Genomic DNA, 21,186 nt, shown 5'->3' with positions numbered 1-21,186 from the left:
AGCATGATACGAGGTAATCAAAAAAGCTCAATTTTAATTTAATTCCACTCGTCTTTTTATTTTTCTCGCCTGTAGTCTTGATGTATACTTTATATAAAACTTCACAGCTCTGCTGTTTATTTAGCAGAGGATCACGTGCTCATTTTCTCTCAAGAATGTTTCACTATGCTTCATTAAGCATTTCAGTAAAAAATATATATGATGTAAACACTTTAAAAATGCTTGAGAAACTATTCAGCAAAGCATTTTGTAAGGTCTAGAAATTCATCTAAATCATTAAAAGTTATTTATTAATGCTGAAAATATTCCAAACTAAATTGCATTTATTATTAACTTTTACCATTTTGCTATGATTTGTTTCAAAAAAAGGCGTATTTATCGCTTTATGAACTGCTTTATTTTTTTAATGTATGCCTTTCTGCATTTCTATAGTTTTTCTCTACATACAAATTCTCTGTTTTTATACAGAATATATTTAAGTATAATAAATTATAATACCATGCTATAATCCATACAAACGATAAATTTTTAGTCATATTGATCTAATTGGATTAAAGATGACAGAATTTCGTATTAGGAAAAAATCATACTGGAAGCTATGGGGTTCTTCCTTTAGAACACTTTACTTGCTCGTGAACTGGCATTATAAAATAAATGGAGCATTAGTGTCAGTATTTAATTCATAATGTGGTGGTATAGTAGTTCTTAAACTTTAAAAATGAAGCTGAATGGTATTTATAAATAAATAACTTCACTTAGTTGTTCATCTGTTGTGTCTTGTATAACATTCACCAGAATGAAGTTGCGAAATGTTGTATTTCATTTAGAAAACTTATAGATCGAGATTTTTAAAGTCGTCAAAATATAAATTTCTGAAATTCAAATGGGTTACACCGGATAGTCAAAGAAATGAAAGGAAAAGACCAAGAGAAATATATATCAGCTTTTTAATAAATATTCTATTCTGAAAACACACAGTTGTTTTTTTTATGAATCACTCTTTCCTGCATTTATGTATAGCCATAAAAAAGCAGCATTTGGAAAAAAATAATTAATTATGAAGAAAACGACTTTTAAAATTGAACAGAAGCCATTTACTTCAACTTTAAATCAATTCTACTTATATAGATGCATTGATATCAACATTATCAACAATAGTTTTACTGGTGCTAAATTCGTTTTTACGTAATTTTTTTCCCAGAAAGCTTTCATTTTATTAATTTGAAAGGAACAATTAAATATCGCCAGGTCTGATGATTGCGCTTCCTTTATATGTATGAAAATCGGTCTATGCCCTAAAACGCAGAAAATTAATAATGATGAAAAATTATTAGAAGTAAAAATTATCTATAAAAACAAATCTTGTAATCTTATCACTATAAGTTGAATTTAGAAACTCCATAGGGCTGTTTTAATTTTGGTTAAAATAATCTTCAGTTTTTATTCGAAAAAAAAATAATAATTTTCAAATCCTGCAACAAATTGATCAAGAAATTCGTATTCTTGAAAAATTTTGCTTTGACAATTTTATTGCTTTTCGTACCTCTGACATCGCTTATTTATTTTTATCGTTAAGTTAGATGTCACGTGGAAAGGCATGCATGTTTTTTGATCACGTTGTATTGAAACTGATTTAAATTTTTCGTTTAAATTTTTTCTCATTCTGGTATCCTCTTAGTCTTTTCTCTGACTAACTTCCATGTTTTTCATGTAATTCAATTGAAAGCCTTCACAACGTTAGCACTAGCACAATCAAAGAAAATTCTATTTGTCCATTATTACGGAAAATGGCTTGCTATCTAATCTTATCTGTGATCTTTTTATTGTTAGGGGTTTCTGCATTTAATCGTTCATCATTTTGGAATGTATTTTCAACAAACAATAATCGAAAGATTTTTATTAGATGATGAGTTAATAGTGTTTTAGTAATTTTCTTCCAAGATGTCAAATGTAGCACAGATTTTACATTTGATTTCCTGAAATGAGAGCTACTTGGCGAGATCACTACGTTCTAACACAACTTCTGTAACAAACAGCGTGCCTCCAAGACAAATACTATTCACTAAAATAGGATTTTTATAGCTCTATATCTTAAGAAAGAAATGTTTAAATATTTAAAGACATTTCATGATATTTGTTCATTGTTTATCAAATATTAGGAAAAATCAGACTTAAATGAAAAGGCACAATAAATTTTTTTGTTAAACTGAATGCTTTTAAGTAACATCAAATAAAGTTAAGGATAATCATCTCGGCTTTAATTTCTTATATAGGCATAAAATATTGCTAGAACTAAATTACTATTCAAGATAAATCATTAATTCATCATTGTAATTTTGCTGAAATGAAAATCACAATTGTCAGCACTTTACATTTCCATTTAAGCAAGACATTTTTTAAATAAAATAATTTTTAGATGTCAATTATTGTATATTAAAACCACAAAAGTTAATTTTTTTGAAATAAAGAAGTAGACTGTTTTCTCAAAAAATGCATTCTGTTTTAAAAAAGACGCAATAAATACGCAATTATTTGATGAATTTCAACTCTTTCTAATAAATACCATGGTTTAGATCTTAACTGATTTCAATGATAAATGAATTTAATTAGCAAAACATCAATATATACCCTCCTAAAGGAAATTTTTAAAAGAAAGATTAAAAGATTCTATAGTGATGCAATTACTTCGAAAAATTTGTAAAAATATCTCTTGCTTTCCCAGATGAAATGGATCTTTGGACTATTCCTTGTTAAGATTTATATTATTTAATTATTTTATGTCTTAGAAATTCATGTCTTCTTTGCCTTTCAAAATTCTTTAATTTGGAGAATAAATAGAACTAAATTAAAACTAACTAAATAAAAAAACAATATCTTGAAACGTAAAATTTATTTTTAAAAAACAAAGTTTTTGAAAAAATATTTTTAATTATTTTTAAAAAAATGTACATCTTCTGAAGAGAGTTCTCTGATGATAAAGTTAATATGGAAATTTAAAAAATAATAAATGGATCAATTTTCAATTAATTCAGTTTCGAAATAAGCAAAATAGAAGTGCTGAATAGTATTTGAAATTTCGATTTCAATTTTTATTTTAAAAGGAAATTTTATAAAACAGTTTGCAAAACTATGGTATGAAATCAAAGTGTTATGCATATTAAAAATTTAAAACTCAATACTAATAAATTGCTAATAAGACTGAAAAAAAGGAAGTTCAATTATTTAAAAATATCGACAATATATTTCATTCATCAAATAAATAAAGAAGAAATACAGTTCATAATTATTCATTTTACAGCACGGATTCAGGAAGCAAACCAACTGCTGTTTAAAATTATTCATGGTAAAAGATACCAATTAAGTTGCCTTGAAAAATAAACTAGTAGTCACGATGTTACACACAGACGAAAACACCTGCAAGTTTTCAAAACCCATCTGCTAAATGTAAACGAACTCTCCGAACAATCAATGTTGTTGCAAACAAAATGTTAGAATAAAAAAACAATTCTGCGAGAGCTTCCCTTTCTGAATTGTGATATTTATTGAGTAACTTAGCAATATTCTGAATAAATCTGATTCTTATTGCGATGTTTTTACAATATAAGGATAGTAAATAAAATCTAAAATATAATTAGAGTGCTTTTGGCTGAAATTCTAATCAAGTTTCTATTCTCAATAAAATGCCAAGAAATTGTTTGAATCATAATACAATTAATTAGTCTTCACTTTTTAGCTCCTTACTTTTTAAAGTTAAAGAGGAAAAAATAAAATTTTCATTAACTTTTAAAAGTTTTTAAAATGTTTATTTTCCATCTATACCGAAGAAAATGTTTATGAATAATGAATGACATGTTTTTCTTTCTTTTTTAACAGGACTCAACAGTTTATCATATTGAGTTCTATGTACGCTCAGCTAGTAGTTGTGATATGTGTGGCATTCTTTATATCTGAAATTGTTACACCACAAGTTCCATTGCTTTATTTTGAGGTAAGAACACAATTTACTTATCTCTGTGTAATTTATATGTCTATATCCAAATATTTTTAGGTATTATTCAGAAGATAAATTTAGAAACATTATGTCAATTAACTTTAGCTCATTCGGTAAATCTAAACACGTTTGACAAATATGAAATTTTTTATTTATATTTCTCTCTGAAGAATTTGTGACTTCAAAATGCTTCTATTTCTATTAACTAGATTCATTTATCTTCCTTTACCTTTATTACACGGAATAAATAATTTAAAAATTGTTTGTTATCAATTATAATGAAATCATCAGATTGTTATCTAAGTACAGTACACTCCCGATTATCCGCGGAATTGGTTGGCGCGGCCGCCGCGGATAACAAAAATCGCGGATAATCCGAAAAAAACTAAAAACGGGTATAGCAAAAGAGAAAACAGTCATTCCAACTTTGAAAAATCGTTTTATGTACAATAAAACGTAAAATAAACAGCAGGAAATGTTTAACTAACGCTTAATATTTTAGTATATCACTCAAAACTAATCTAAAATGCATTTTGTTAATGAAAACAGAAAAGTGCTTTGTACTTACGAGAGGCGTCAAGGATACACAGAAAAATTAATACATATGTACTGTTTTAATACTGTAATGTATTATGTAATTACAAAAGCATAACTGTAAAACTACACCTTTTTGAAGAAATCAGTCATTTGTGTTTGCTTCTTGCTTTGGAAGCATTTTTCCTTTGCTTGGAAGCAAAAAAAAAAACTTAGTGCGGCAGGCGCGGATAATCGGGAGTCTAGTGTACTAATAAAAATCATAATGACTTTATGGCTATTTTTTGTATTTGTTTCTTTTTTTTTTCTAGCAATATTCGTTTATCTCTACAAAATGTAGGTTTATTTTGTTGGAGTTCAATATATTAGAAAAAAAAATAGAAATAAGTGAAAAAATAAATTCCAAGACAACATTTATAACTCATCAGTGTAAATAAGTTTTTAATTTTGAAATAGAAACTATAAAAGAGTTTTAAGAAAAAGCTAGATGTTTCTAAACTCCATTTTTCTATAAGGAACCACAATTTTTATACTTCAAAATTAAAATTCCACAAATCAATAGTTCTGAAGAAAAAACTTATTTTTTAATATTTTATTAAATATACCTGGTGTTTCTAAAGTATATTGCAGAAGTATGAAAAAATGCTCTATTAATTCGATAATTTAATTTTACATTTCAATTACTGAAATTATTGCAACAATTAATCCTAACAATAAAGGGGCTTGGAAATGGAATGTTAGAAATGTATTTTTAATAATACTTTTTTATTACAAATGCAGGTGTTTATTTCAAATACATTAAAACAGTTTTTAAATATACTACTTCAGACGTTTATTAATGTGCTAAATATCAGAAATTTTTTAATTAATTAATTTCCAATTTTTACTTTTGAATACGATTTTTTTCCATTCAAAGGTACAAAATTTCAAACTCCAAGCGTCTTAGGAAGTTAATGAAAAATTGATTTCAATATTCCATCATTATAAATATAATAAAACAAATCAAATTAAATAAAAGTATTTAAAAATATTGTTCGGAATGGACATTTTTGGCATGAAAAATTGTTAATTCATCCAATTAAAAAAGACGATATGATTTTAAAGATTCAGACTTTTGTAGTTTAAATTTAAAACATAATTGGAATTTCAATAAAATTCACATAAAATTATGTGAATTCTGTGATGTGCATTAGTAATTCATATTTTCAGAAACGGAACAATGTGAATTAGTAATTCAGAAATCAACTAAATTTTCTATTGTATTATCATTACGTAATAAAAGTCCATGGAATTGAATTTTCAAATCGGGAATGCATTTTGAATACTAAAAAGTAATAAAATAACAATTGAAACACATTTAAAACAATATTTTTATTTAAATAAAATGATAATTTAAATTCATCTATTATTTTCGGCACTTTAATACTCAAGTTCCCCCTTTTGAATACTTTTCACTTACTTATCTTCGACAGGGCATAGATATTATTATAACAAATAATAATAATACATCTATGAATCAGAATACCAGTTGGTTCATAGATGTATTATTTCATTCTCTGCATATTATTTCGTACAAATCAATATTTATTGCTCTGATAAAACTAAAAAAAAAATTATTATTGAGTTATAAAAATTTCATACATTAGAAATAAAGATATTTCTTAACGCGCTTCCTATAATAATAAATCAAAATAATAGTGTTAGATGCAATTAAACTATTGAAATAAATTTAATTTCTTTCATATAGACCTCTACAATCACAGAAAAAGCAAAAAATATTGAACGGAAAATTGTAACGTATTATTTTGAAACTGCATCCTTATTTAAATCATATTTTTTTTAAGAAATTAATGATAAAGCTTTTAAATTCAAAATATTAAAGTATTTTTATCGCTTTATCATTCCTAACAGGTGTTCGAATTACAAATAGAATCCAAACAATTATACATTGTGCTTTCATGATAACTGCATGTTCGCATTATTTAGGAGATAAACCCTATCTTATCGTAATTTCCCTTTTCAAACACAAAATACATTGTTGTGATTATGTGAAGATAGTAGTCAGGCGTGTAAAATTACAGTATAAGTTTTTTTATTATTATTATTTTAAATATTTTCTTATTCGTTAAGCTAAAAAGCATTAAACAGTTGAAACTTAATTACTACTCTAAATACTTTAAAAAAACCTGGTAATGAAATCTGTTCCATTTTTAAAAGATATTTTTCAGAAATAAAAAAAAAAGTATACTTCAGTCTTTGGTATTTAGCGATTCTTTCAACTGAAACTTCAAAGGGAGTTTTGCATTTTTCAAATTAAATCATTTTTCCAACACCTTAAAAATAATCTCAATTATTACCAATTATAATTACCATTTAAATTACTAATATAATTAGCAGTTTAATTAGTAGTCGTATTCTAATAGAAATTACGATCAGGAATTACATGAATAAAAAATTCAAAAATAAATAAATCTAAATAAAATTTTGAAAATTTTCCCGGAATTTTAGTTAGAAATGTATTTTTCCTTTTTAAAGCATATTAGGAAGAATGATCATCATATTTTATATTACATATTTGAAATTCTTCCACAAACATTAAACTAAGCTTAAGACAACTCTATCCTAGGTTAGGTTAGGTTAGGTTGCCTTAGGTTAAAGTTGTAGCCCTATAAGCTCATGTCTTACAGGCTCATTTAATTTTACCATTTGACTTTCAATCAATTGACATATCTAGCTTTGATCATGTCACTTGACTCCACTGACCGTTGAGGAATTTAGTTAGCTAAATCTTTTCTATCTATTTTAGGATACTAGTAGTTACTAGTACTAGTTTAATTCATTAACTTAATTTTTTTTACTTATTAATTGAACTTTCTTATCTGAGTTTTGGTACTTGTGTAATTTTAAAACTCTGTTTCCTTTGACGAGATTCGGAGAAAATTCTTTGATAACATTTTCAAGATAATCCATTTAACGCAAAACTTTTATTACTAACCTCTTTTTTAAGATTGGCCCTAATACCATATTTAATTACAATATCTTTACAACAATTTTTTTTTATTAAAACATTTAGGAATTGTAATATATGTTTGAAATCGTATACATTAGAAAAAATTATACTTTGAACAATCGGTAGTGAACAATTCATCACTTTAGATAAGTTAAAATAAAATTTAATGTGAAAAATACAAATATTCTGAATTTTTGATAAAATAAAATAAATTAATATTAGACTAATATCGGATTTTGAACCATATATTTAGATTTTCTTAAACGCTAACATAAGATTTAGAACATAAAATTTATGTAAATTACTACTATTTTATTTTAGATATAAAAAGTAGTGCCAAAGTACTCATAAAGCATCGGATGGAAACCAGAATCTAGAATTATAATTTAGACATTAGAACAGTTTGAATATTCGAACTAACAGCTGCTAACTCCAGGTGGTTTAATTTATCTACTGAAACAGAAGCAGACGATTTGCCGTTTTACTTCACAGAGATAGATTTAAGATCAGATAATACATAGGAAATATTCTTCGTAATGGCACATGAGATAGGCGTAACAATAGTGACAAAATTCCAGGGTCCTGATTTTTAAAAAATAATTAATATTTTTACTAAAACGAAAACTCGAAAGAAAAGCCTTAAATTAATTTATAAATATATTTAATTTACAAAAAGATAAAAAAAAAGACGTGTCAATTAAAATATTGAACGATTTTCTCATTCCTTTGAAATTACAAGATTTTTTTTAAAAATCAACTAATAGTATGGATGGAGAATGAATAAACATTTTGAGAAATTAAGTGTTTTTAAAACTAATTATAACGATGCGTTTAATATTTTAAGGACCCCTAAACGTTTATCTCTTTCTCTAATAACACCACTGATCTGAGTAACGGTTAATAACTTTTTGCACATTTACTGTTTCTATAAATAAGAATAACACAAAGAGTTTTCTGAATATTTTCTCTGAAAAGAATTTGTAAAATATTGTTTCTTGTTAAAGAATAATAATAAGACATTTCTTTAAATCGCAAATGTGTTTATTAGTGTTTGTACATCGTATGTGCTGACTGATATAGTAAGGCATAGTAATATCCGTATATGAAGTAATAGCTTTTAAGAACGACATGTTTTTTTATTATTCGAATATCATGAACATGATATACCGTAAAATAAAAATTTCCTTAAGTTTCCTTTCATAATTCCCAGAACATTGGTTAGTAGATGAAATTTTCGTGTAACTTTTGCTTCGTTCATTTTGTTACTCTTAATATGTTTGTTTCACTTATGAGGTTAGAAAATTCAGATAGTCTCCGAAATAAATTACCAGCCACTTCACTACTTGGAAAATTTTACAAAAAATTTCAGTTATTTTCTAGCTGATTTTCATGCCACTTTCAAGGAATTTTACAAATCGATACTTCTCTATATTTTAATTTTATACATAGTGTTATTGTACTATGAGACAAAAGTTATTAAAACTTAAACTTAAAACGAATTTAAACTTAAACAACAATGCCGAAGAGTGAAACATGCTGAAATTCGACATTTGTTAATGATTATGAAGCAATCAGTTAAAAGTCTATGAACTAAGATCCTTTCTTCAACTTTATCCTCCTTTGTCTCTTAATAGAGAAGTATTACAAAAGACAGTAAAACTCCGAGAAAGTATTTTTAGATTACGGAAACATAATTCATCAAAATTTGATTTTAATTTTTAAAATTTTCCAGCTATTTCGGTACGAAAATCGTTTATCTGGTTATTTGTTTCTCTTTTTACGGTCATAACTCGAGTTTGAAAGAAAAGTTGAATTTTCTTTAATGGTCTCGACGAAACCTTACTTATATAAATCAAAATCTCACAACAGCGAAAAAGAACCACGTTAAACAATAAGACATTGTCTGTTCAACTGAAAATTTCTTTTTTTTTTCCACAATTTTTTTTATACAGGAAAAAGGAAAAAATGCAGCTAAAATGTCAAATCGTGCCGATGTGATAACTTTCTTATTACTTAGAAAACAACTGTGCGAATACACTGCCTCTGTTTCTTAGTTCGATTTTATAATTTACGGCGGACTATACAAAGTATACTAGACGTCACTCCACAATACGTCTCACAAAAGAAGCGGATTACGCAAAGGTATTTCCATTTGTATGGCTTTGTATTAAAGAAAGCTCGAGGAAATACACGTGACATTATTTTCTATAAGATGCTTCCTTTAGTTCATTAATCCCAATAATATCTTTTTATTGAAATTACCGCAAAAAAATGTCATTTTTCTAGCCGAAAAAGGCTACACTAAAACATAAAAAGTTGGTATTTTTAATGGATTAAAATGCATTTACGTAGCAAATTTTTATTAATTTTCTTCTGTTCTGCATTTTAGTAAATTAAGAAAAAGCTCTATTCTTTTAAAGTAAAATTAAAGAAGTAAAATCCACTTCGTTTTATGTTTAATCATTGGTTTATTAAAAAAACAAATTTAAGTGACATAATAACTCTAATTATTTTCTATCCTACAACAGCTGTCATTTACTGTGGGGTGTGTCATTCTCTTTCGTGTAAAATGGACAGTAAACCGTCGAATCAATTTGGCGCGGTCCACCTGTCCTATATCACGTGACAATGAGTTGAGCCCATTATTATTCTTAAACTATTGGAGTCCTTAATGCGATTGTTTCAAGATTTGTTGTATATCTATTCAAAGTGCTCAAAATTACTATTTTAACCTTCTACTATTGCTTTGCCATGAAAGATCTTTTGTATATTAGGAAAATAGACCCTAAAGTAAGTATAATTTTCAATCATCGTCATATAATTAATAATCCAGTTACTTTCCAGCTGGATATTAATAGCGAATTTTGAGAGGCATGAGAGCAGAGTGGGTACTTTGAACTGTTTTAAGCAAATAAACATCCTTTTCCACATATTAGAGAATACAAGATACAGAATTGTTAGAATAACTGTAATTTTTGCCTCATTTTCTGCTTAATTATTTTATGGAAGTCATTCGTTTGGTTCTAAAGTGTATACTAACAATATTTAGTGTTCTTATGACTACTGTTTTTTTCTCTACCATCCTTTGAACAAGGATGCTTTATAATTCCTCATTATTTTACAAACAAAAGAATGATATCATTCAGCTGGGAAAAAAAAAACTTCTTTTGTTTCTCATACTGTTATATAAACTTGGAGTTTTTTTTACCATGCAGATGTGACTAAAACAACTGATGCTGAAATAAGACTTTATACTGAAATCATTTTTAGCATTGTTTAAAAACCAACTTGCACAGTTTTGAAACATGTGACGATCATTAGACTCTAAAAGGGATTTTAAAGCTTTTAGTCATTAAAAAGGCTTTTAAGAAGTGCAAGTTCTTTATATCATAGACGCATAATTTTTTTTTTCACCACGTGCTCTCATATTTTGAAATGAAGTTCTTTTGGCATTTCTTTTTCTGCTATTTCATTTTATACTTTTGAATTACAGTACACAAAAAGAAAGAAAAAAATAAAGTTTCACGATCAACTGAAAAAGAACTTCAGAGACTTCACCTTGGCCGAAATGCATTTCACCCTTGGTAACAAGTGTGTTATGAAGTAGAAAGCTTTTCACTGACTCAATGTCTTCATATTTTGCTTCCAAAATGTGCTGTAGCATTCTTTTTCGAGCAGTTTTTTTTTTTTTTTTTTTTTTCATCGTGAGCGCCTCTCTCAATGATTCTTTGCATCTTTTCTGTTTTATTCTTTTGTTCTTTAACCCTTTGTCTCTCAATAAATGCATTGTTTACGGGTGTTGCTGCGACAATTTTTGATGACTCTTTTGTATGAATTTTTAGGAATCCCTGCCTTTTAGAAGCTTATTTTTTTTTTATTTTTTTTTTTTTTGTAGCAAGATAATATCACTAGGGAAACCTCAATTGTGCACTTTTTGCATAGCAGTTAGGATTTAAATTCACATCTCTGGTTCTTGAAAATATTTCAGGAATAAGTGATTTTTCAAATTGTTTGGAATTAGTAAACTGTGCTTATCATTTTCTACGAAAAAATCAAACTGCGTCTTTCATTTTATACAAATATCTTTCATGTCCTTTGAAAATGAGAAAAAGAAAAATTATCATTTATTTCATTGATTATATTTCTCAAAACTTGATAACGTTTCATTTTTTCCCTTCCATAGCTATTTATTATATTAAATATGAGAAATTTACTTTGCATCTGATTTATCTATATCCTGAGTTTTAAAAATAAATGAGGGGAATAGATGACAAAATCCTTAAATAACTAATTAATTAACTCCTTATTAATTAATTTATTATAGGATATAAAGCTAAAAATAATTAAAGAAAAATCTAAAAATTATGTACGGTTCTTCAAATGTACTTGAAAATTGTAATAATTATCCAGCTTACTTAGATCATTTAAATAAAATGTAGTCTCATTATGGAGTTAAAATATTTCTACTTCATTGATTCTGACTTCAATTGCGTGGCGCCATCTTTACGAGCAATAAAAAGCAAATATTCTCTAATAAGCAAATCTATTCATATTTTTCTTTGTAAATCGTATTGTATTCAATATTAAATAAAATCACCGAGTTTAATAAAACTTTTTCACTGGAAAATAACCAGTTTAGTAGATTTATGTAGAAATTTTACAAAACAATTTATTTTTCCACTTATTTTCCCACTTTTTTAAAATTACATCTTACACAATCAAATTTAACCTGCAATTATCTGTGTCGGACATTAATTTTACAACCTAAATTCTTTATTTTTTTTCTGATAAGAAAATATAAAATTTTCAAAGCAAAACCATTTTAAAATACTCATAATGACTTTGATTTCTTTCTTTTTTTTACAGGGTTTTTATTTATACTTGTATTCTTTGTCACTTTTATTCTTGCTGTACATCTACATTTACCTGTTACGTGATTCAACTGCTGGAAGTGGTCTCAGTGCGGTGGCCAAAAAGATCACCATTCTTGAAAGCTTGCGTCGATTGGGTGAGAAGGGTGTTGACAATGGACCTGATGGCCCAGTTCCACCGCGGCTCAAGAAATACCGAATATCTGATAACGACAAAAGTCATGGGAGCCTTTTCTTACGAATAGGAGCCATAGGTCAGTGGGTGAGCTTCGAAATGAAGCCAGTTTTCTTCATGTATTTAAAACATGTATTATGTATTTTGGATATTAATTAATGAGGATAAGTAAAACTGGAATTGCCTCAAAGTGTTCATGCTTTCAAATTATATGAGTGTTAAAAACTGAAAATTAATAACATTAATTTCAGAATTTTATTACTTAATAACTGTTTATGTTCCTTAGCTAAACGTGCATTGATATGAAATCGGTGGTTTAATTCGTGGTATATGTCGGTATATAGGTAGTTTAACTTGTGATATGTATCGGTGGTTTAGCTCGTGGTATCGGCGGCGTGCGTCGGTATGAAATCGATGACTGGCGATTAAGAGAGGTATAAATGCTCCTGGTGCCAGTATTATGTGGCACCATGGAAACAAAACTTTAGTGTATTTACATTACATTCAAAACTAAATTCAATATACGGACGAAAAAATAATGCCGTGTCTGGAATGTAATTTATATTTGTAACTAACTCACTATAGACGAAAAGATGCTAAAATTCCCTGGATGACAGATACAATCACTACGTTTCTGTACATTAAGACCTTTTACAACAATTTTGTAGAACATTTGGACAACTGGAAAATTCTTAGACATCACATTAAAGCTGCCGTTCTTGACGTTATTACTAAAGATTTAAGAAGACATTAGGGAAGACAATTTATGTAAGATTTTCCTGAGCTGAAAAATTATATATAAATAGGGGGATTTAGCAGATTATAAAAGAATTGCATGAATTTCAGAAGTGTTGAAAAAGATTCAATTTATGTGTCAAAATGAACAAAAAATGATTATTTCCCCAAAACTATATAGCTTATGGTGAAACAACCAACAACATAATGAAAAACGAAACAAAAAAATTGTATCATATTGTTTTCGGGTTTTTTTCCCCCGGTTTTCAAATTCACTAATATATTTATATAAAAATTCTTACGCTTTCTTGAATATATTTTAACAGCTACACTTTAATTTTTGGCGGGTTTTTTTCCTCCAAAAAATGATGTTGCTTGGTTGGCTATATTTTTTTACATAATGCTAAATTTATTTTTATTTATTTCTTCTCTTACATGTGTTTTCTTTACAGCTTTTGGTCTCGGAACGATGGTCTATAATGGATTAGAATTCGGGTCATTCTTTGAAGTACCTCCGACATCTCTTTGCTACAATATATTCTTAGGGTTGAATCCTATCTTGCAAATGATCTTCACTTTTGCTCAAATGTATTTCATATTTGTTAATGCGCGGGTAGGTATGACTATATATATTTAACATTACAATCCATGTATATAAATATATGTGTGTTTATGTGTGTGTATATGTAATGATATCTCTTAATCAAATTTAAATCCTAATTAATTTCCTAATTTTTATCTTAAATTAGGCCATATTACTTTATAATAAAATTTGCTCTTATTTCCTGATCCAAACCCCACTTACTTTTCAATTTTTTACTAACAAGCACTCCTAAAAAATTAATGACCCTGTAATTCTCAGGCTGCAAGCGAAGGAATAAAAATCACTAACTCCCACGGTTTCCCCCCACCACGCCCCAAATATCTGAGATTCCTTTTCCCGAATCGGCACGTGGTATGGTAAAGAAATCCCTATAAAATACTCTCACTAAAAGTGTCGAGGGAAAAATCTTTTGAAACTTTCCTCTTGTGTCCCGCTACGACAGACGTGTCCCATTGTTATTTAACATGAATCAGTTATGTGCTCCATGGAAAAATAAATTAGCTTTATTTATATTTCTGTTGGCCACTCATTCATATATATATATGTGTGTGTGTGTGTGTGTGTGTGTGTGTGTGTGTGTGTGTGTGTGTGTGTGTGTGTGTGTGTGTGTGTGTGTGTGTGTGTGTGTGTGTGTGTGTGTGTGTGTGTGTGTGTGTGTATAGAGAGAGAGATACACACCCGTGAAAATCCCGTGTCTGTGATAAACGCTTGTTTAGCTACATTTAGGTAAAGTATCTTTTTATGATGTATAAGCTCTAAATGCGTTTCCATACCCCCCCCCTTCCCTGTTTCCTACCATTTTAGTATTTTACTCCCTAGTCATGAATTAACTCAGAAATTTTAAAATATGTTAATAATTGAACAATCCCTATCATGAAAACACAAGCAAAGAACTGATTTTAGGACACTCTCTTTTCTAACTCATTTATCAGAAGAGAATTTTATTACATATGTGTGTGTGCCCGTTCGCGTGTGATTTTATGTATATATAATTAAAAACATATTCAAAAAATTCAGAATTAAATAATCACTTAAAAGTTAAACTTTTAAAATGTGTTACAAACATCAGATTACTTCTAAGCTTATTTTATTTATTTTTTTTTTTTTCTCAAAGTGTGAAAACTTTTCCTGATTAGGATAATGTAGATTAACACAGATAAGCAATGTACATCTCTTGCATATAATTATTTCCTATAAATTTATTTCTGTATCAACATATATGGACCATCAATTATTTTACTAGTTTTTGGGTCATATCAATATTTAATTTTAAATTAATTAGCATAATCGATTTCTGAATGATGCAAATATTCTAAATATTCGCTTCAATTAAAATTTAATTGATACATTATTGATGTCACTTTTTTGATCGAAAAATAAAATTTCTGGGGTGTTTAATTGTATACTACTGTGCTTGTACGTTTTTACTATATGTACGAAAGGACTGTCACATAATACAATATAAAATTTTAGAAAATTTTCATATGGATGAAAGGGGGGAAGATAAGTCATTCTAATGGGAAATTTCATTTCAGAAAATGTATCAATTTTAACTTTGAACTAATTTTTTTGAAGAACGAATATAGTCAGAAGAAAATAATTCTCATAAAACTGAATGCCAAAACGATTTTTTGTTTACATAATTCATTTACTGATTTTTGCTCTTTTATTTAAGTTTCAGAAACCGAAGTTGATTCATTCGTATTAGAATCTGTAATTACTTTTATTTATTTTAATCGCATTGTAAAAATAAGATCTTTGACATAGAACCTATCCCTTAATGTACGGGCAAATTTTAGAAATCGAAATAGACCGACAATTTTCAAATATAATGCTGAATGCCTGCATATCTATACCATTTATAAATTTTTAGTGTTACAAAAAACATTTAATTTTAATTTTAATATAATAAAGAAGATTTTCTCATGTTTAAATTTCTGGTTTTACTTTCCATTTTAGCTCAATATACAAAAATTCAAAGTTGTTGCTCGTTTCGGTCTTATGCATATCATAGCGACAAACCTTTGCGTATGGATTCGAACTGTAGGAAAGGAAGCATTAGAAGCCATTGCTGAGAATCAACGAGAAAGTGGGCTTGGATCAAGCTTAGAAGAGCTTATCCTACCCTTCAGAGTCACAGGTATTTTTAAAAATCTAATATACATTTTTCATATTAAAAATAATAATAATTCTGATCTAATGCTGTTTGTAATTGATGAAGTAAGATATGCCGTGCTGCCATCTAGGAACGAAATTTACTTGTGTAGCAGATTTATGACAGGTATAACAAAAATTTGTTTTGCTTGTTTTTCAAAACCAGTGCTGAAATAAATAATCAATGAAGTGATTAAAGTAAAATCTGTGCATATTTATATTGCTTTTTCGATAATAATCATTGTGAGAATAAGTTCTGTTTGAATCTTTTTAAATGCTACGTGCAACTATGTCAAATATGCATCTATAAGAAATGCATCTTTATCCTAATAGCACAGATATGTATGATATTTTCAGGATATTTGCAGTAACCTAAAAATATTGGAGAATGTCATGTCTAATTTATTTTCAGTACACATGTTAAAATTTCAAAAAAATCAAAGAATAAAATGAAATACAAATTTTAAAGTGATATGCAATCTTTACAGAAGCATGAGGGTTAAAATTCAAATGACTTCTACTCCAATTGTGTACTCTTCGATTGTATATTGATTGTATTGTGTACTCTTCGATTGTATAGTTTAATTGATAACATTTTATTATATAAGATGAAAAATTTTACCATTTTCTAATTATTATTCTTATTTTTTCAAATTATTATTTTCTTAATATTTTGAATTGTTATTCGAATTAAAGCAAGATTAATTATGAAAGAAGATTTTTTAAATAAAATAGTCTGGACAAAATCACGTGACCCTGCATCACTTTTATATATTCTATTTGGTCATACATTCTTTTTGTCAGTAAGTAAATATTCATTTTGATAAATACGTTTAATTACGTTAGAAGAAAGATTTCTGCTCTCTTCTAATATTTCAAATTAATGTTACCATAATTATTTGAAACGTTATTTGACTTATTGTGAAATTACCTTGAAAGGTAATTGTGTAACTTTAATATTCTTATTGAAATCTTAGAAATGAGAACGAAACATCTCAAAATAGAAACAAGATTAAACAACAAACCGGAAAGACTGAAACAAATTTCGCGCACATATAGTAGATAAAAATCATTCCTCCAGTATGTAATTAACCTTTGTTCAATTCAAGAATATTACCAAAATATGTATTTTTAAGAAATAAGCGATTTTTAAATTGAAAAATTATGAGGAATTTTTAACTTATGGTGAATATGAAAAGATAGAGATATTAGTCGATGCATTATTTTCTTTGTAAAATCATAGTTTTTTCATAGATATTAATAGCTTTTGAATACAACACTCTAAACACACTTTAATCAATACTGTGAATATTATTTTCATTCTTAATTTATTATTCTTATTTTCATGCAAATGCATTAACTTGTTTCTCTTTTTCTCTCCCTACAACCGCAGAAGACAACAACAGTTCCTTGAATCTGAGCAACCCTTGTCAGAAGCAAAACATCATGGGATCCATAGTTTCCGATGCTTCGCCCTTTTTGTATCCCTTCATTGTAGAGTACAGTTTAATAGCTGCAGCCGTATTGTATGTTATGTGGAAAAACATTGGACATAACCCTATGTTTCGCATTGAACAAAGTGCTGAAGATGCATTGTCCAGAACCTCTAGCTCTCAGTCTTTCCATAGGGTGAATTGTGCTGGTTCAAGTAGAGGTCTATTTCTTGGCTTATTTCTTCTGGTGATTTCTACAATTTGTCTGATTGTCTTCTTTGTTTTTATTCACCATGAAGACTTGAATCTTTTAGCTGTTTATCTGTCTGACTTATCCCATTCGATCATAATGCTAATTTCAATATTTGCTATCATTGTTGGATTTTTCCGCGTACGATCTCTACGATTTCATTATGACCGTCAAGACCATCTTCGAGATCTCTTGCTTCGAGTCAGTGCCTTTGGTCTTTATACTTATGCAATGTTTGGAATAATCGCAGGTACCCTGTCACCGCTTCATTACACGCCGAATCTGCTTGTCATGATCACAAGCTGCCTAACTATCGTTCAGGTCACTTTGCAATCACTTTTTGTTGCAGATATTACATGTCGATCAACCCATCTTCCGGAGCATGACAATACCAAGCCTGGTCGTCAAGTTATAACGTTTCTTCTGATGGTAAATCTCACTTTTTGGATTATCTACACTTTTGAAATGCAGAAAGTCCAAGCGAGTCCTGTGCAGTTAGGGTTTTACGGATTTATGGCTTGGACTGTCATTGTTAGAACCACTTTGCCACTGAGTATATTTTTCCGGTTCCATTCCTTCATAACATTTGCTGAAGTTTGGAAGAACTCGTACAAAAATGTATGTAACTGATTACATTCTAACGTAATTATTATGAATGAATGCTGGCGTTTTTCAGATGAAAATAAGTTAGCAATTTCATAAGGATTTTCTTTGGAATCTTCGATGGTTACAAAATTTTATATGCATGTTTTCATGTCATAGTAGAAATCGAAGTTTCTTAAGAACAATCAACATGAAATCTGTCTTATTCATCGAATGAAGAACAGTAATGTGTTCCAGCAAAAGTGGATGCAAGAAGATTTGTACGAAAGTTAGGATATTAAATAAGACATGTATTTCTAAGCTGTTCGTTGTTCCAAAATAGTGCCAAAATAAGAGCGTGAAAGAAAATTGTTTAAGTACATGTAGTCAGAAGATATGTAGTTTAGTCCACTGTTTGCAAAATTGTGAACATGACAAAATATGTTTAGGAATTTGCGCTTTATGGTCGTGAAATGCTCAATGCCCACAGTAAACGCTCGTTATCTCTCGAATGGTAATTTTCTTCAGTTAAACTCTACTCTAATTTATTTAGTTAAAATAACACATTCAGTACCTCTGTTCACTCTGAATTTCATCTCATACAAAATAAGTATTTAGTGAAACTGGTAAACCTGATAGTTATTTTTCGTTATCAGTTTGCTAAAGCAGCATATCATTTGCGTCGAAAAAGAAACATTGCATGAGTGAGAAAGGAATCTAAAAAAACTCAGCATTTGATGGAGATGAAAGCAAGAGACTCACGGAGATGGTTGGTTTCAAAATTGAAAGATTTCAATGGACATCGGTCTGAAAAACTGATAAATCGTCCACCTCATCTTATGTTGTTCCATGATCAAACCTATTTTGGTTCACATGAACGCAACCTATAATTTGAGCAATATTACTCTTAAACAGAGCCAATGAACTCTATCTTTTATATGCTCCATAGAGCAATAAGCACCATAAGGTTAGTAAAACTGCAAATAAGTTGCAGTTTGGGTTGTGTATTATGGAAGAAAAACTCCTCGAGTGTCAGTATTCAGTACTGTAATTCTTTTCTGCTAATTACTTGAAGGATTGTCAATGCAATGCAAGATAACAGAAGCAAATAACTAAGATTTACAATTTTTAGACTTGTACTATTATTTAAAAAAGAAAATTCGTTTTGCTTAGTGTAAGATAGTTTGTTTTGTTCTTTGATATAATATGAGCTACTTGACTATAAAATGGTTATTGGATGCCTCAAGGATTTGCAGAAGTCAAGTTCTTAGAAAATCAATAGCTCTTTTTCATTCTCTATTTTAAATTTCACCCTTTATCTATTACTGATTTTGTTCTTTGCCATGAAAAGCTTTTTAAAGTAATATGTGTTAAATAAAAGCACTAATCACTGTATTGTCTATGCAAATCGAAGCATTGTCTATGCAAATTGAAGTACAAATTTTTCAGTGTGCAATGGAAATTTTGAAATGATGTTTCTTAAACCAATGTTACTTTTTTACTTGTTGCTTAAAATTTTTTGTAATAAATTCAAATAATTGTACTTGTTGTTAAATAATTATACTTATTTCTCAAGGAACTGTAGTGAAAATAAAAAAAAAATATTAGTTTTGCTACTTTCACCTGCAAAAAATTTAACATGGTATTAATAAAGTATATTTTTAATTAAGATGTTCTTCATAATCTTACCTTTTTTCGTACTAAGATTTGATATTCTGTGACGGTTTTTAAATGAATGTTTTATAAAATTTGATCTTAAATATTATTAAAGGCATTTTCCAATATAGTAGTATTTGCATTAAAGTCATTCATGTTTGTATACACTAATAAATCTATTAGTATGAATATTAACAGCATTTCTAGACAGTTTATGTAAGCAATAAGAATGCCATTGCATTACTAAAAGTAAGATATGTAAGAAAAATTATTATACTATAAAAAGCAAAGTATGTATTCATTAATTTTTAATTATCTGAATCACTTCTCAGTGTCTTGTAAACAAAGTGAAATGACATTTGTAATATATATCAGAGAAAAGAGAAGGATCTGCTGTTTTCAATCATCATGTAATCGCAATAATTACATATGTTGCGATTTTTTTTTTTGAATTTTTGTCAGCAAATACTCTCTGTGCAAATAAAGAAAAGAAATTTGTTTATCTAGTTGTGTGTTGATTCACATAAAAAAATTTGTGTATTAAAAACATTGTTTATAATAGCAATCGACCTTTTAGCAAGCAACATTATATTTCTTTGTATATTTTCCAAATTATCTTCTGGATATAACTATTGTACCAATAATCAAGAATTTACAATGGCCGCAGAAAGCTTAACCTCAAATTTAAAAATTGTCGAAGCAATAGTTGATGTAGTAAATTGACAGCATTTCCAAAGGAAAAATGGGAAAGAAAGATTAAAAAGGATTATTTTAGTTATTAAGATTTCTATGTAAATAAATTAATAGTAAATTATTCTTTTATTAGATTACACATTTTTGGAATATTGCAGATAATGTACATCTATTTGCTCATGTCGTTTATTATAACTAATCGTGAAACTATAAAAAAAAGTGCAAGTTTGAAAATAGAGACGTTATATTACCAATTGTATTCTGATATATAGGGTGTTCATTAATTATTGTCGGGGTTTCCGTACCTCATAACTTTCGAATAAAAAATATTACGCAAAAACCGATTACATATTCTTAAATTACAACTCAAAGAATTTTATTAATGATATTAAAGTGTAAAGCTTGCACAATTTGCACTTTGTAGGCATTCAGCTGAAGGCGATTACGTATTCGTAAATTCGCTGAACAAATTTTGACTTTTGATAATCGTGCGGGTTC

At 28.1% G+C, this 21,186-nt stretch overlaps 1 protein-coding gene across 5 annotated transcripts in view; it reads left to right on the top strand.

Annotated features, from left to right (window-relative positions):
• The window catches only part of LOC129960764 (proton channel OtopLc-like), a 151,990-nt gene extending 131,529 nt beyond the window's left edge, over positions 1 to 20,461 (top strand). For 4 of the 5 annotated variants that reach the window (XM_056074383.1, XM_056074384.1, XM_056074386.1 and 1 more), the window contains 5 exons: positions 3,874 to 3,988; positions 12,402 to 12,660; positions 13,769 to 13,929; positions 15,880 to 16,060; positions 17,468 to 20,461. In XM_056074383.1, coding sequence (XP_055930358.1) covers positions 3,874 to 3,988; positions 12,402 to 12,660; positions 13,769 to 13,929; positions 15,880 to 16,060; positions 17,468 to 18,387 — 1,636 coding nt within the window. In that variant the 3' untranslated portion in view covers positions 18,388 to 20,461. The remainder of the gene's footprint in view (positions 1 to 3,873; positions 3,989 to 12,401; positions 12,661 to 13,768; positions 13,930 to 15,879; positions 16,061 to 17,467) is intronic. The other variant, XM_056074382.1, reaches the window with a different exon arrangement.
• Positions 20,462 to 21,186: the final 725 nt, after the last annotated feature.

The sequence above is a fragment of the Argiope bruennichi genome, chromosome X2 (assembly GCF_947563725.1).
Source record: "Argiope bruennichi chromosome X2, qqArgBrue1.1, whole genome shotgun sequence".
NCBI lineage: Eukaryota > Metazoa > Arthropoda > Arachnida > Araneae > Araneidae > Argiope > Argiope bruennichi.
Note: the sequence above shows the minus strand (reverse complement) of the source record. Positions and strands in the feature narration are given on the sequence as shown.